General features: G+C 33.7%; 1 protein-coding gene and 1 pseudogene across 1 annotated transcript; one reads left to right on the top strand and one right to left on the bottom strand.

The window, feature by feature from the left end:
- The first annotated feature begins 311 nt into the window (after positions 1–311).
- Positions 312–1,495, top strand: LOC107952100 (VQ motif-containing protein 19-like; annotated as a pseudogene).
- A 2,107-nt stretch (positions 1,496–3,602) lies between these two features.
- On the bottom strand, positions 3,603–10,268 carry LOC107952099 (probable bifunctional methylthioribulose-1-phosphate dehydratase/enolase-phosphatase E1). Its single transcript, XM_016887353.2, has 12 exons — positions 9,774–10,268; positions 8,588–8,724; positions 8,025–8,120; positions 7,770–7,889; positions 7,444–7,533; positions 6,999–7,181; positions 6,628–6,783; positions 5,524–5,673; positions 5,345–5,446; positions 4,409–4,518; positions 4,202–4,320; positions 3,603–3,803 (listed from the first exon to the last, which is right to left on the bottom strand). Exons 1-12 carry the CDS (start codon positions 9,958–9,960, stop codon positions 3,712–3,714), a joined length of 1,542 nt encoding a protein of 513 aa, XP_016742842.1. The 5' UTR covers positions 9,961–10,268; the 3' UTR covers positions 3,603–3,711.
- Positions 10,269–15,670: the final 5,402 nt, after the last annotated feature.

Here is a 15,670-nt window from a genome sequence, read left to right as displayed (position 1 = left end):
TAGTCAGGGCTCTGAAGTCAATAATGCCCAATGCCACAAATATGTTCCTATTTATTTATATCTCAAGCCTATCTATTTATTTTTATTTTTTTTCTTTTATCTATTTTTTTTTCAAATCTTTCAAACAGTTTGGCAAAGGGTGGGCCAAAAGAAATTCCATATTCAACCAATACCCTTATCTTATAAATAATCCCAACCCCAAAATCCATTTTTTTTATTTATTTCCTTCTTTATTAAAGTAAAAAATATGGTTTTAATAATAATTTATATATTTTTTAAAAATAATTCATAAGAAGTTCAATAGCCAGAGAAACCAGTAAATGGAAAAAAAAAAAACTAAAATAAGAGAAAAGAGAGAGAGAGAGAGAGAGAGAGAAAAAGAAAAAGAGTAAAACTATAACCAGTTGTTCGCTGGAAATGGGATTGCCATAACACAAGAAAACAAATAACCTATAATAAGCAACCTTCTGGTCTGGTCTTCAACAGCAATCAATCCTTGTTTTTCACTTCTCTTTTTCTGTTCTTCTCCAACCAAACAAATTTTTTTTTCTCTTACAGGGTAAAGGGGGGGGGTGTTAGAGATCACCAATCACCACACCCATCAATGGAGAATTCATCAAGGTTAGTACAAGACAACAAGAACTTGAACTTCCCATCATCCTCATCTTCATCATCTCCTTTAAACTCCCCACATAGCAATGGAACCAACCACAACAACAGCAATGGGGGTGTCCAAATTCCCACCCCACCTTTAACTCCAATCCCCATCTCCAGATCTGAGACCAACCCTTACCCAACAACCTTTGTCCAAGCTGACACAACTACTTTTAAACAGGTTGTCCAAATGCTCACTGGTTCATCCGAAACTGCTAAACAAGCCTCCTCTAAGCCTCCAACACAACATCATCATCATCATCATCATCAACAAGATCCAGCACTCCCATCAAAATCATCTTTTCCTATACCTCCCATGAAAACCAACTCCCCAAGAAGCAAAATTTCAAGCTTTATGAGAGAAGAAACAGTAACCTGAAGAACAACCTCATGATCAACACTTTCCTTCCTTCTAACAACGGTGGAGGTGGTGGTGCTTTTTATTCGCCGAGGAATGCAGAGATCTTGTCTCCAAGCTTGCTTGACTTCCCAAAGCTAGCACTTAGCCCGGTTACACCATTAAATGAAGACCCTTTCAACAAGTCTTCACCTTCTTTAGGGAATTCATCTGAGGAAGAGAAAGCTATAGCTGAGAAAGGCTTTTACTTGCATCCATCACCTATGTCAACACCTAGAGATACTGAGCCTCAGCTTTTACCACTTTTTCCTGTTACTTCACCAAGAGTTTCAGGCTCTTCTTAAACATATGTTAGTTTGAGAGTGATTTGTCAAGTGGGTTTTGGCTGAAATTTGAGTGATAAAAAAAAAAGGAAGTTAAGAAGATCTTTCTTCAATTGTATGATTTGGTCTCCCTTTGATTATGGTAAAGCTCTTCTTTTTACCTTCTTTCTTCATTTTACTTGGATTATGGCTAACTAGATTATTCCCATATGAAAAAGATTACCACTAATCCTTTGTTTTGTTCTGTTTTGTGGTTGTTGTGACATTGTGTTGGCCAAGAAAGCAAGTCCTTTAATGTAACCTTTGCAGCTCTTTTCTGCTAAAAGGGTATAAGAAATGAAACTCTTAAGTTCCTTTAAATCATGAACTCACTAATATTATTTACAGACACTACAGTTGTTGTAAGAATACTGTTTATTTGCTTTCTTTGATGATTTGATTTCTATTTAGCAAAAGATCAAAAAGATGAAGATATTTATTTGTTTTTCAGAAAAAAAAGTGAGGGAGGTGTGACTTGCAGAATGAAGACTTTTTGGCTGGTTTTAATAATGGACCATCATAGTTTTACAAGGATGTCTGTTTTTTTAGTCCATTTCACTGCAAAAAAAAAAAATAATTTTTGGGTACATTTTGTTATTAAGATAAAATTGGAAAAAAAGTTGGAAACTTTAGTAATTGTTTTGTACTATGTAAAGAGTACTACCCTATTGTCTTTGTAAACTCTATTCATTACATTAGCCAAAAAACTTTGCAGTTGTTAATCAATAGTATGACCTTTTCTATCATTTAAAATGGCCCACCATAACAATGAAAAAAGGATCAAACAAGATGTGACAATATTGGATCCTCTAATCTTTTCACTTTTCTACACCAAAATATTAAGTAGAAGGCAAGTAAATGATATGTACACATATTTTATATTGAAAATATTACAAAGGCAATCCCAACCCTTTTTCTTGGTCTTGTTTCTAACTAAAAACCCTTTTTTTTAATTGCTTTTCTCTTAACTACCACAACCAGTTTTGGTCTGGTTTGATCTGTTTTAGCAGTAGTAAAGTGTAGTTAAGTTTGATGTTTATAGGTTATAAAGACGAAGGCAATGTTTGTAAGAAAACTGTTAAGTGAAAGGGATTAAAATGACCCACATGTCTTTAAACTTATTTTCAAGATGGAAGAGCAGTCTTTTTCATGTAAGTTTTGATTTAGTATGCAATCATATGCAAGTTTGGGTTCTTTCTTTTTCTTCTTATATATATATTTTCCCTTTTTAATGCTATCTTTTTCTTGTCTTAGATACATCAGTTAGCAGTGTTCTTAAGAAATGTGAAGACACACAGCAGGCTAAATTGGAAAAAAAAAGTTAACTGTTGTTATGATTATGATTGAAAGTGAAGTTTAAAATAAAACCCTCAAGAATGTTGAATATGGATATGTTCAATCTTTTCCAGATATGAATACTTGAAAATAATAATAATAAGTCGGAATAAAATAGATCAAGTCACAGCAGGACTTGCACTGCACAAAGAACTGCCAACCAGTTCAGTGGGGGCTAAGTTCTGGTCAGCTATTTCTTTACTTTGCTTGCAAAACCTTAGGCTAGCTGGTTAAGGCTAGTTTCTACATTTTCCTTTGAAATGAACTTCAAATATAGGAAAAAGGTATGCAAAATCGAACAAAATTAAAGACATTTCCTGTTTAAGCTTGTACTGAAAAGAACATTTATAAATCAATAATCAGAACTATTTTGTCCACTGTGCTTCATTATTTATATACAGCATCTGCATGCATGCAGTTTCAACTGCCTCATTAGTCATTAGTTACTAGCATTGACAGCTTTTATTGCAAAGCTAAACCAAAATGTTCATTGAAACATATACCATTCAAAGATGTATTTTAATTGTGGTGTTTTCTTGTGCTGCTGGTGATTAAGATCAAGGCATCCTTAAAACCTTTTCCTTATGATTTTAAGTGCGCATCATCTTTCAATCTCTCTAAACCACAAATCTTAAACTCTAAATCCTAAACCCCACAGGAAACACCTTGTGTTAACCTCTGCAAATGAAAAACCAAATCCTCCTTCGAATCATTATTGTCCCTGCAAAACCCTTATTATGACATACAATGTTTGGTAGATATCTGGTTAGATACTTTATTGGGTGACAGAAGTGCCCAACACTTGAGTGTCTGAAAAATTAGTTGTCGTCCCCAGAGTTGAAATTATTCCCATTACTCAGAATGAACGCACAAACAGAATTTGCAGCAATAGATTTTGATAAAAGGGTTGTAAGGAACCCAAGATTTATTGCAGTTAAAAAGTGATTTATTATGCATATGAACTGTTACAGTTGATATTATTACAGGAGTACAAAATTTATATTAGACCTCCAAGAAAGAGTTGATGGTCTTGAACCCATGGTTATCTGGAAGTGGACTGTTCCCGGGACGGACAGAGATTATAGCCTCCATACCTAATACATGGATAATCATGAAAATGTTACAAAGTATATAATATCACTTTAATTTCTAGTTCGAGTAACATTGAAGCCGATCTACAAAACAATGAAATATTTTAATGGTATATGTTCAATTGACAACTTATGCAAGGGAGTGCAGTGAAATTTTACTATTTATATGATATGATTCAGATTCTCCTCTAACAGTGCAGCATATCTAAGGGGGAAGTAGAAACAAACAGACAAACCAACAAAAGGGAAAAAAAGGAAGAGGATGAATAAAAGTTTCATTTATTTTGGAAAATGATTTTATATCTCAGAATATGGACACTGAAGAAAAAAACAGAAACAGTGGAACCTATGACTTCTGTAATCTGGCATACCCAGATGAAAAAATTGAGCAGAACAATTACCCGCAGCTTTTGCAGCAATGGCTTCTTGATAGATATCAGTTAGAAATAGTATCTCAGATGGCTTATCAACACCCAAAGTATCGGTTATTTCAACATAACTGCGTTTTTCTCTTTTGTTTCTGCAGGCAAGGAAGGCAAAACGACGTGTCACCTTGAATTAAAATTGAGTGATAAGAATGGAAGCTATGATGGATGTTGTGAATTTACCCCACTGCAGTGTCGAAATATCCAGATAAATACTTTCTCAAATCACCAAATTTTGTATTTCCAAAGAGAAGCCTCTGAGCCAATCTGCTACCACTAGAATATATGTATACCTGTGGTAAAATGAGGAAGCAGTGGTTGACATTGAAATTGAACTTACAGAAAAATAGCCAAGCTATGTTACTTGGACTTAAAAATGAATGCCGGATGTGGGTATGGGTCCAACATGGGAAATTCTACAGTGAGCTCCACTTAAATTAGCTTAGTAAAAGCTTTTACCAAAATATCTAACGATTTACCAATATTTCTAACGGTTTACTACCAATATTTTTAACGATTTACAATGTAAGAAGTATTGGTAAATCGTTAGATATTTTGGTAAAAGCTTTTCCTAAGCTTTTTTTAGTGGAGCTCATGGTATAAGTGCTGGTCCAACATTAGCATGTTCCATTTTCTAAGTTTTTACATGTATTTGGAAAATCCTTGGAATGTCATATCCTCGGACACATAGTTCAGATATGAGTCAATACAGGTACTTCAGCAAAAATGAAGAGTTAGAATAGCATAGTCAAGGAGTACCAATCCCTTCGGGAAGGAAAGAGGGAGAGGGGTAGAGATTTAAAACGCTAGACACTCAGAAATAAGAGAACGCATCATGTTTCTGTGCTAAGAGATGGTACACAACATTATGACCAACCAGTATCACTAGGGAAGAACAATTATATTAACTTGAACTTGGGTCTAGATCAGGTCCAAATGGGCGCCAATCAACTGAGAAGATTGGCTTCAGTTTTGTATAATGATTAAAACAGCTTGTGAAAACACTGCATCGTGGAGTACTTGCATACAAAGCAAAGACAAATATGGAATCCAGAACTTCATTCAGGAAATAAAAATGTAGAAAAATAAAGTCAAGAGTAAAGGAAATATGCAAGATACCTTCACACCCAAAGCATGCCACTTTTCAAGGGCTTCTGGTACATCATCGAAAACTATTCCTTTGAGCTCATTGGTCTCGAATCCAGTTCGCCAGATATGACCCTATTTAGCTTCATATATCAGCTCTATCCCAAAGGTAAGCTTTAAAAATGTAATTTCTTTAGTTCTTTTTTGCTTACTTGCAATTGCTTCAAGGCTGTGATTTTTCGATCAGCTTTTATCATTGCTTCCACATTAGCAACTAAAGCTGCAATTACCTCCTCTTTTTCCGCATCCTCTGAGGGGATAGGTACAGCGCCAATAACACCTTGCTTCAAGTCATCTTCAACCTGTAGAAAACTTGTTATGCATTCAATATAGACATCTGATTTAGGAGTAAATTTAGAGTTCTTTGGTTGCTAACTAGTATGGTCAATATTGAATATCCCATTGACAAAACTAAAGAATAGAGGTTGACAAGTATCCTTTCATTGCCTAGTTTCATTTTCTACGGTTTAATTTTAATTAAGAACATAAAAGTAAGACTAAAGAAACATTAATTCCTATTTTGTAGAATGTGCTATATCAAGGGCTTGATCAGAGGTGCTAAGTGCAAATGTCCATCCAATTCGCATCTCTCAAACCATGTCAAGCAAAACGAACACTCCAGAAAAAAAGCCAGGGTCTCATAAATAAAATATTTAAAAAACTAAAATGATTTGGCAAATTAACAGATCATCAAAGAAAATACATTCCTTGCAAATATACAACAAAGGTTCAAAGTATCTAGAAATTAAAATGGCTCTAGATTTTAGGAACACAGTTCATTTTTGAAAGTATGATCATGTATTGGGTATATCACACAAGTTTGAAAGCACATCATTTTAGGAAAGATAATGGGAGTCAATTGAATTAAATTTAAGCATCAAGCCAAAAGCTCAGCCAATCCAACCACAAATTTGAATAGCTCATATTTGTTCTTCATTTGGTTAAGACTCCTAGAAGGAGTAATCAGTTTCAGTTCACTGGCAGAGCTTAACCAAAGCAACAAGCATATAATTTCCAGTAAGAAGCATCTACCAGAAGTGGTGTCCCAGACTCATATATGCAAGTCTCAATTCCCAAATTTCCATTATAAACATAGGAGTAAGGTTTCTTATTCATTGACATTCAATTGTGGCTTAACTCTTAAAATTAATGATTTCCTCTAAGATGTAAAAAAAATTGCCTCAAGAAGCAAAGCCAAAAGATTGAATCATGATGCAACATAGATAAAAGGTTCAAAGGTCCAAAGAAAATCTTACTTGAGAACGTAACAGCTTAATATCATCTTGGGTTTCAGCACTAGCATATGTTGCAGATAAATGCCTCCCGACATTGTTTTGGGCATAAGGAAAGAGAATATCAGTTACATATGAAATAGGAGTGGTAGTTCCTTCAATGTCAAGGACAATGCAACGCTGCAACAAAGCAAAACACAGATGAGACTGTTTTTCTGATGATTGAATGTAACAATCTTCTTGTTCAGCAATAAAACAATCAGAGTCCACCAGTATGTCATTTGTCCATTTAAGTTAAAGGCACCCCCATATGGAAATTTCTGTTAGAGGGGAGATTATATCATGTATAAATCCTGAATTTAACTAATTGAAGGGAAAATATGTAAATTTCTTACTGTAAATGGCTTCCCATTACAATTTGAATCTGCTAATCTGGCCTTTTTCGACACGTTCATCCTGCAGTCGACACTTGGGACTCCTTTAACAACCTGAATGGAGCCATGATCTGGGGTAGACCAGTCTAAGCCGAGTTGGTGAAGTTTAATAGCAGCATCAAAGAGGTAATGGTAACATTCACTCTGAAATAGTATGTCATGGTAGAAGAAAGCAACAGAAGATTACCTACTGCAACATGTAAGAATGTATATCTCACTAGGAACGAGCATCAACTTTTAACAAAGGTTTTTTTCTTTTTACTATTCTTTTTACATTCTAATTCATATGCATACAAAATACTTTTGGCATCTGTAAGCAGCAGTAAAGCCATGAGAGTGAGGGTCCATGAACACATTCTGAAACTTCCCTAGTTTGAACTCAAATGTATACACAAGTTTCACAAACCTGAGTTTTAGCACTAATCCATGAGTCTCCCCATACATATATGCCATGATTGCGAACAAGCACAGCAGTTGTTTTAGGATAGGCTTCAATCTGAAAAATGTTAAAGTTAACTTCATTAAAATGAAAGCACACTGAAATGAATTGCTAGTGAACTGCAATGAAGACAATATGTTCTTATTAGCAAACTGGTACTAGGAAATAGAAACACTTTGCCCTCGTTGATATATGGTATTTGATTATCTTATTCAGTTACATGAACATTTTATGCTCATCATAAAACAAGTCTCTTTATCGATATTGAAAAGATCAATGCAGAAAAAACATACAGCTTTAGCAAGAGAATCAGTGAGCTCGTTTTCATAAGCCGTGTTCTCGATAATTGGGATCACAAGTTCATCATAGTAACCATGTCCTTGGATTCCTTTTATCATTTCCATATGAGTGATCTGCAAACATCCAAAAGAGAAAAAGTAAAACAATCACTAAAATAACACAGATGTGAGCAGTAAAGAAAGAATTTAAAGTGAAAGAAATAGAGAGAAACACAGTTTAGAATAATATTACAGTCAACAATAACTTACACGAAACTCTTTCAAATGTGGATTGATCATTGTTGCAAGACAGGATTCCATTCCATGACTGTGGATAACAGCCCCAGCATTACGCATATGATATGCCTGAATTAAGAGGAAAAAAGAATACTGGTGACAAATAGCAGTACTATTTCGACTCCTTAACTAAACCAAGTAATCAACAACTAACCTTTGGGTAAAACTATTAATAAGAATCTAAGTAGTTAACGAGTTGTATTCCAGATTGGTAAAACAAAATTATGTCAACCAGTTGCAGAATGTAACAGATTAAGTAACAAATAGGATTTACTTTTACAATGAAAATTTTAACAATTTAGCCATAACAACCACAAGAATATACATCATTTTACACCCTCCACCAAGTTTTCAGTTCCAATAGGATCAAGAGCACCTAAACTAGATGAGAGCTAAATCTGCAGGTTATCAATTTGTGTCTGGGATCTTTAATCTATATTTGCACCAAAGCAACCGAAACTTGGCCATCTTCTGATTTCAATCCAATTGTAGTTTCTTTTGTAAGGTTTTCCTACATAAACACAGATAATAGTTACCTTCATGAAAAGCGGAGCACAATCAGAGCATTTAGGAGGCTTATGAGGGTATGGCTTTGGAGAAGGTGAAGATATGATAGCCCCATCTCCTGATAATACATACATGTCCTCTGGTTCCATTCTCTCCTTTTGGACACCTATCAAATTACCAAGTCAAAAACCCATAGGTAAGCTATTCTAGAAGACAATACAAACAGTATGTCTTAAACAAGATGCAAAGGAATAAATAAACATACAATTGAAGATGAATGACAACATACAAAATGCAATGAAAGACAAGTTCTATCCACAAGGCTGTCTAATGAGGCGAGTAATTGTAATGGTATCCACAGATTCATATGGTCGGAGTAAAATCAACACTCAAAATAGTAAAAGAAATGGCATCTCAAACTAATGGAAAAAAGAACAAACATTTGGGCTTGAAAAGCATATACCAAGTAGCCAAAAAGGCCATAAAAAGGGAGAAAGTTTGAGCTTAGATTAACCACAGCCCAGATATCAAAATCATTCATGCTAGATAATAATATCCAAAAGCAAGAGTGTGAAGGAAAACAAAGAAGTGAGCTAATCAGCAACAGCTAAGTTACTAAACCCTCGTGATTAATAATAATAATAAAAAACACAAATTTGAGCTTCAATGACTTATAACAGAAGCAAAAAGAACCATAAAAAAGAAAAAAAGAAGTTATTCAGCTTGAATAAAAACAATCGCTATGGTTAAAATTCTAGATTAATAAAAGAGAGGGACTGAGCCTGACTATGAAATGCCCATAAGGCAAAAGAACCGAGGGAAAAAAGAGAGAAGTAAAGCGCTAAAACAATAACAACCTATCAATTAATTATAATAAATTCAACTTCGAGTTAGAATAACAAAACCCAGAAATAAAAAAAGTTGAAAACAAATGATCCAGCTACAAAACATGATTCAACGATCAAGTTCCCAAATTAGTGATTAAAAAAAACTAGAATTTTGAGCTTCAATAACAAACAGTCATGACCGAGAACCAAAATATCTAGAAAAAAGACATGATTAATCTACAATAACAATGATCCAGAGATCAAAGAACCCAAATTAATTAAAAAGAAAGAAAAGAGAGCTTAAAACAAACAGATTCGAGTTTCAATACCAAATATTAAGAAGCCAAAAACAAAAAAAAAACACGAGTATTGATTGAGGAATAGTTACCAGAAGGGGACATGAGGATAAGTTGTTGAGGCTTGGGGATAGAGCTATCATGGACCTTCATGGTGATGCTGCCACCTGTTCCTGAGACCCATCCAAGGCTATAGAACTGGCGACAAAGCTCAGATATCAAAGATCTCGCCTCCTTCACTGGTTCGCTTTCCAAATAAGCTTGTGAAACACTCCCCATATCAACGCCTCCGTTCACTACAGCCACTGCCAAAACAAAAGGCCTCTCTCTTTATCTATATAGGTAGAACAATAAGCAGAATCTTTAAATAAACCAAAAAAGAAAAGAAAGCAGAGTTCTGCGGGAGCTTTAAAATATGCCCTCTAAAGAGTAAAAAGCTTCGGGTCCTTTTTTATTTTATTTTTTATTTTATAAAAGAATATTAAAATGTTCAATCAGTGTTAAGAAGTGGGACAAGACAATTTGTGCTGGGCATGTCTTGGTTTGATTGGTTTAATGAAAATACGATGCTTTGGTCCAGTGATTTGATTTTAAATTTAATGGATAATTATTAAATTGAAAATAAAAGATACGAAGGTAGTTTGGTGAGTGTACTTTAGGGGTTACCACTGGCAATGGCAGCCATTGACTGCCCCAAATTGGCATTTATGACTGGAACTTTATTCATGATTTTATCACGTTTTGGGCGATGGTCAAATTAGGTGGTTTTGTTTTATTCTTGGGTTTTTGATTTAGTGTGATTAAAGTGTTATATGGATTAAACCTTTATGACTTTTGTTCCAAAAAATATTGAAAATCAAAACGACACATTAATCTATCCAAAATTAATATAAATAGTGTGACATATTAATTCCACACAATTTCATCTCCTGTTACATGAAGATTTATTGCCTTATTTGAGTTAAACTCACAATTAATTTTCTTTTCTTTTGAGATAAAATTTTAATTGAAACAAATTTTTATATCAATTTTATGATTTATATTTAAATTCGTGACATTTTTTTCAAAATATCATCTCTGAAATCTAATTTTGATTGAAATTCTTTCTTCGAAAAGTGTTCGACATAATTTATTTTTTCATGTAACAATCAATAAATCTAATTTTTTTCATTTCTAATACCTGTTCTTTTTAAATTTTATTTCTAATATAAGGCTAGCCACTAAATTCATTAAGTTGAATTTTGCTATCTTTAAAATATTATGTGATAGACATCAAAGACGAAGCTAAAAATTTTCTTGGGACGGGAGGTGAAATTGAGTTATATATTTTCATGAGAATTAAAATGTAATTTTACTATTGTATTAACATATATTTTTGTAGTTTTTTAGGATTAAACAAAATTTTTTTTTTGAGGGCAACCATTTATTTACTTAAAATTTTATAACATGTAATAGAAAAGTCATGTAATGTCATGTTAGATTATTATTTTTACACAATACTCGTACAAAAGTTACATTATTTAGTTAATGAATTTAATATAGATGTTATTTGAGTCAGAATTGAAATATCAAAAAAATATAAGAGATAAAATTAATCAAATTAAAAAATACTATAAAAATTACAATTTAACATAACATAAAACTGATAGATTATTATTATTATCAGTTGGGTAACAACTAAATTTTATAATTGGAATGATTCCAAAAGTAAAAATTAACCAAATTCCTTTGGTTTCTTCGGGATAAAAAACCTTGCCATCACACTAGAATGGCTTCTTTAGATTTAATGCAAGTAGATCCCTTGTATTGGCTCAAAGAAGCTCCTTGAGACACATGGTAATCCATTAATGCTTCAAAACCTTCATCTCCAAAGCTGCAATTGCATTTTCCTTCCTATACAATCTGTATATAAAATCCAATGACTCTTCCATTCTAGAGCAACATTCCGTCATTATCGTCCTATCAAGCTCTACAATATTGTCGTTGCCTTCTTTTGCCTTGAGCTCCCAAAATACGACATAGTGGCCTGGTATTGAAGATGCATCAACATGGCTAGTGTACCATCTCAAGATGAACCCTAATGAATCAATAAGAGTCTTTGCTTGGTTCACTGCATTTAAAAGATTCAATTCACTTGTTTTATCTGATTCGATATTTAGAATAACGTTCTGCCTCTCTATGAATTGAAATCAAGGTGTGTTGTTATAAAAACCGATCACCTTTAAAATGTCTTCAACTTTGTATTGATATAATCCTTAAAAAAAATACTTATCAAAGATAACATTAGATATTACATGAAACTTTTCTTTTAGGTAAATTTATAGTTTTGGCCCTTCTATTATGTTTAAAATTGGGTTTTAGTCCTTGAACTTTAATTTGCGATATTTTGATTATACACTTAATTATGACACTTAAATTTACCGATGTAAATCATTTTTACTAATTCATCATGCTGAATGAGGTATTCTTAAGTAAAAATGCACATAAATATTTTAACCAAAATAATTAAATTATAAAAGTAAAATAAAGGGATAGAATTATGTCAAAGTAAAAGGACCAAATCCTAAATGTAAGTATAGCAAAGGGATTTTTTAATTGCTATAGATCAGATAAGGAATTTTACCTCCATAAGTTGTAACAAGCAATTCGTAATAGTGACCAGGCTTCACATTTACAAGATCAACAGGTTTAGCATTAAACTAAATCTGTTCGGACATATGGTTGCGCCGTCTTTTTCCACAGGAAGGAATTCAAAGTAAGCCATGTAGGGGAAGAATGTGTAAGAGACCTCAAAAAGCTTACTTAGAGGCTCTAAATTGATCCCACAAATAGCCTCCGAGCAAATATAACCAGTTGACACTAAAGGCAGCCCTCCGCTGTAGAATTCAAGTGTTTCAGCGTATTGGCTCATAAAACCTGTGGTAATAGCATCGACAAGCTTGGCTTTAGGCCATACCTTTCTGAGTATTCCTTCCCATTATTTACAACCACATAGGTTTTCGATTGAATCGGCCAGTTTAGGATTAGGCTTTACGATCGATGTTACGATGTTTCGGCAGCCGGATCGTTGACCCAATCGCTTATTCGACCCGTTCTTATGTTGGAGCATAGCTCTCCCTAGTGCTGTTCTAAAAACTTGATGGCTCTTAGCACAACGGTGGCAAAGGTCGAGCCGACTGAAACAACTTCGTCTCGGTGTATTAAACCGAGGAGTAGTTGGCAGAACATGCTCTGGTTGTTGTCTGGGCAAAAGATTGTCTCAATGGGCTTGTTAAAAGCTTGGGAATGGCGGTTCTAAACTGGGGAACAGTTGTTGCCTTGAGGCCGCAAGCGGTTTCAGACCCTGCTTTGGCAAACAAAAGTTGCAATCTCTTGCCGGTTTTGTCCAAGTCACCAAATCCAAATTGTCTGAATAAATAGAACTCATTTACTAGTTAGTTTTCTGATTTGGTTGAAATATCACATACATACATACATGCAGTACTACAGTTTCTTACTTATTCATCAGAGATCCCAACAGGGTAAAATAATAAACAGCTCTTTGATTATAAGTTCCAACCGTCACAGGTATCAACTTCGGCAGGCCTCCTGAAGTTCCAGTGCTGCGTATAATGAAACAGGGAATTGAAATGGTAGGAACTAGGAAACATATATAGCAAGAAAATTTAAAAGAAAGACAAGAAATTTAGACCTTAAATGGAACTCGTGGACGGGTTGGGTTAAAAGGATGTTTGATGTCTCCCCATTGGCGATCCGGTCAATGTAAGGCTTGATATCTTCATAAGTAACAATGGGAACATTGGTTTTGAAGCATTGCTTGTCGGCATCGCCATTGATGAATCGACTCAGATACTGTGTTCCTGCATTTGTGGTCAGTTTTGGCTCAAAACCTGTTCTTGGATTTGCTGAGCATTGGTGGTTAGTTCTTCCATCAGCTTCAATCCATCTTCATATTCTTTTGTAATTTCCATTGAACCTAACTGTAATTTCTTGACTAAGAATATGATAATAACACCTTGCTGTTTGCAACTTTATAAGGCTTTTTATATATAGGGTAAACTACACCCATGGTCACTTTTGTTTACCTTAAGTTACATTTTAGTCACTTATGTTTGAAATGGTACGTTTTAGTCACTTACGTTATCGTGTTATAATATTTTGTCACTGAGCCGTTAATTGTCGTTAATGGTGTAATGGTAAGCTGACGTGGCACGTTAAATTATCATTTCAAACAAAAACTTTAGGTTAAATTATACAATTGGTCCCCATAATTTTTCGTTTTGAGCAATTTAATTCTTTTAGGTTCTTTTAACTTTCTTTCTTTTTTCTATTCCCTTCTGCTTCTCCCTCTGTTTTCCTACTTTCTTTATTTCTTTTAACATACCAGGAAGTCGAATTGGCAGTGAAGAAAGAAGTATGGTATGGGTTTTGGTTATAGGCAATGATGATAGTCGACTTCCTACTTCTTTTTTCACTGCCAATTTGACTTCCTAATATGTTAAAAGAAATAGGAAATGTATGAAAACAGAGGAAGAAACAAAAGAGAATGGAAAAAAGAGAGGAAAGTTTAAAGAACATAAGAGAAAAAAATTAAATTGCTTAAAACGAAAAAATATGGGGATCAATTGTATAATTTAACTTAAAATTTTGTTTGAAATGATGATTTAATGTTCCACGTCAGCTTACCGTTACACCATTAACGACGATTAATGGCTCAGTGACTAAAATGTTACAACATGATAACGTAAATGACTAAAACGTAATATTTCAAACATAAGTGACTAAAACGTAACCTAAGGTAAACAAAAGTGACCATGGGTGTAGTTTACTCTTATATATATAATACACGAAAGCAGGGGAGGGCCTCGGTGTTTGCAATTTTATAAGGCTTATATATATATTTTGTGTGTGTGAAAATACTAAAGTAAAACTAATTACAAAATAGTATTCTGAAAAGGAAAAAATATTATTATTCTTGTCCAAATCCATTAACGTGTGCGTCATCGGATGAGGAGCATCGAATATTTGCAAATTATCAATTCTGATCAAGGTTTGTTTGGCTAGATAATCTACAACTTAGTTTTGATTTCTCGGAATGTACTACAAACATCACCATGAGATGTGAAGATAAACAAATCTCGAGATGGTTTGGACTCTTTTACCGACATGAAAGTCAACAAATCTCCGAACGTATACATCCACCTTCCTCGATGCAGTTTAATTATTTATTTCTATTAGATTAAAATTGTAGAAATGAGGTACTTGATTTGCAAATTGTAGAAATGAGGATATTTGGAATTTTTTTACTCAAATAATGTAAAAAAAATTATTTATCAAAATGGGTAAGTAAAAAATTATTTACGAAAATAGATATTTGCTATAGTTCTTTACTGGTGCCTCCTGACACACCAACTGCACCATCCAAAATTTCCTCCAATCATTACAACATGATTAGTTTTTTAATTTTTTTTTGTGTCACCATTGTATTAGGCAGCACCGATATGTAATTTTGAAAAATACCCAAAAAATAAATGGGTATACTAAGTTTAAAAATATTTTTTAATGGTATCGTCGGCATGTTAGGCAACACCGAGAAAGTTAAAACATTTTTTTGCCTGTTGGTCAAATAGAAAACAGAAGAAAAGGAAAAAAAAGCATAAATCAGAAAACAAAAGTTGTGAATGAAAAGAAAGGGCATGAGAACTCGTGATCAGATGGTCACGAGCTCCCATGCCCTTTCTATAACAACCCTCTACATGGTCTAATCGTACAGACCCAGTATAAGGATATTACATTTGGTGCCAAAACGGTTATAGCTAGATATTGTTTAATTAAAACATTTATACATAGCATTTTAACTTACCAACCATATTTGCAAACATACATATAGTTTTACTAATTCATTTCATATATATACCAAAATACGTAAAGTACCTAAAAATAGATAGAAGTTCAAGAGTTTACATTTTAGTTCCTAACACATGGAAGC

Source organism: Gossypium hirsutum, chromosome D01, assembly GCF_007990345.1.
Source record: "Gossypium hirsutum isolate 1008001.06 chromosome D01, Gossypium_hirsutum_v2.1, whole genome shotgun sequence".
NCBI classification, from domain to species: Eukaryota; Viridiplantae; Streptophyta; class Magnoliopsida; order Malvales; family Malvaceae; genus Gossypium; species Gossypium hirsutum.
This window is presented reverse-complemented; position numbering and strand designations above follow the sequence as displayed.

What these genes read in the sequence shown, in the direction of transcription:
- LOC107952099 (XM_016887353.2), bottom strand. Translation starts at nt 9,960, where the DNA reads ATGGGGAGTGTTTCACAAGCTTATTTGGAAAGCGAACCAGTGAAGGAG. An exon ending in CACATTTGAAAGAGTTTCGT is followed by an intron (nt 7,890 to 8,024) that starts GTAAGTTATTGT and finishes GGATGTTTGCAG; the next exon opens with ATCACTCATATGGAAATGAT. An exon ending in GTAATGGGAAGCCATTTACA is followed by an intron (nt 6,784 to 6,998) that starts GTAAGAAATTTA and finishes GCTTTGTTGCAG; the next exon opens with CGTTGCATTGTCCTTGACAT.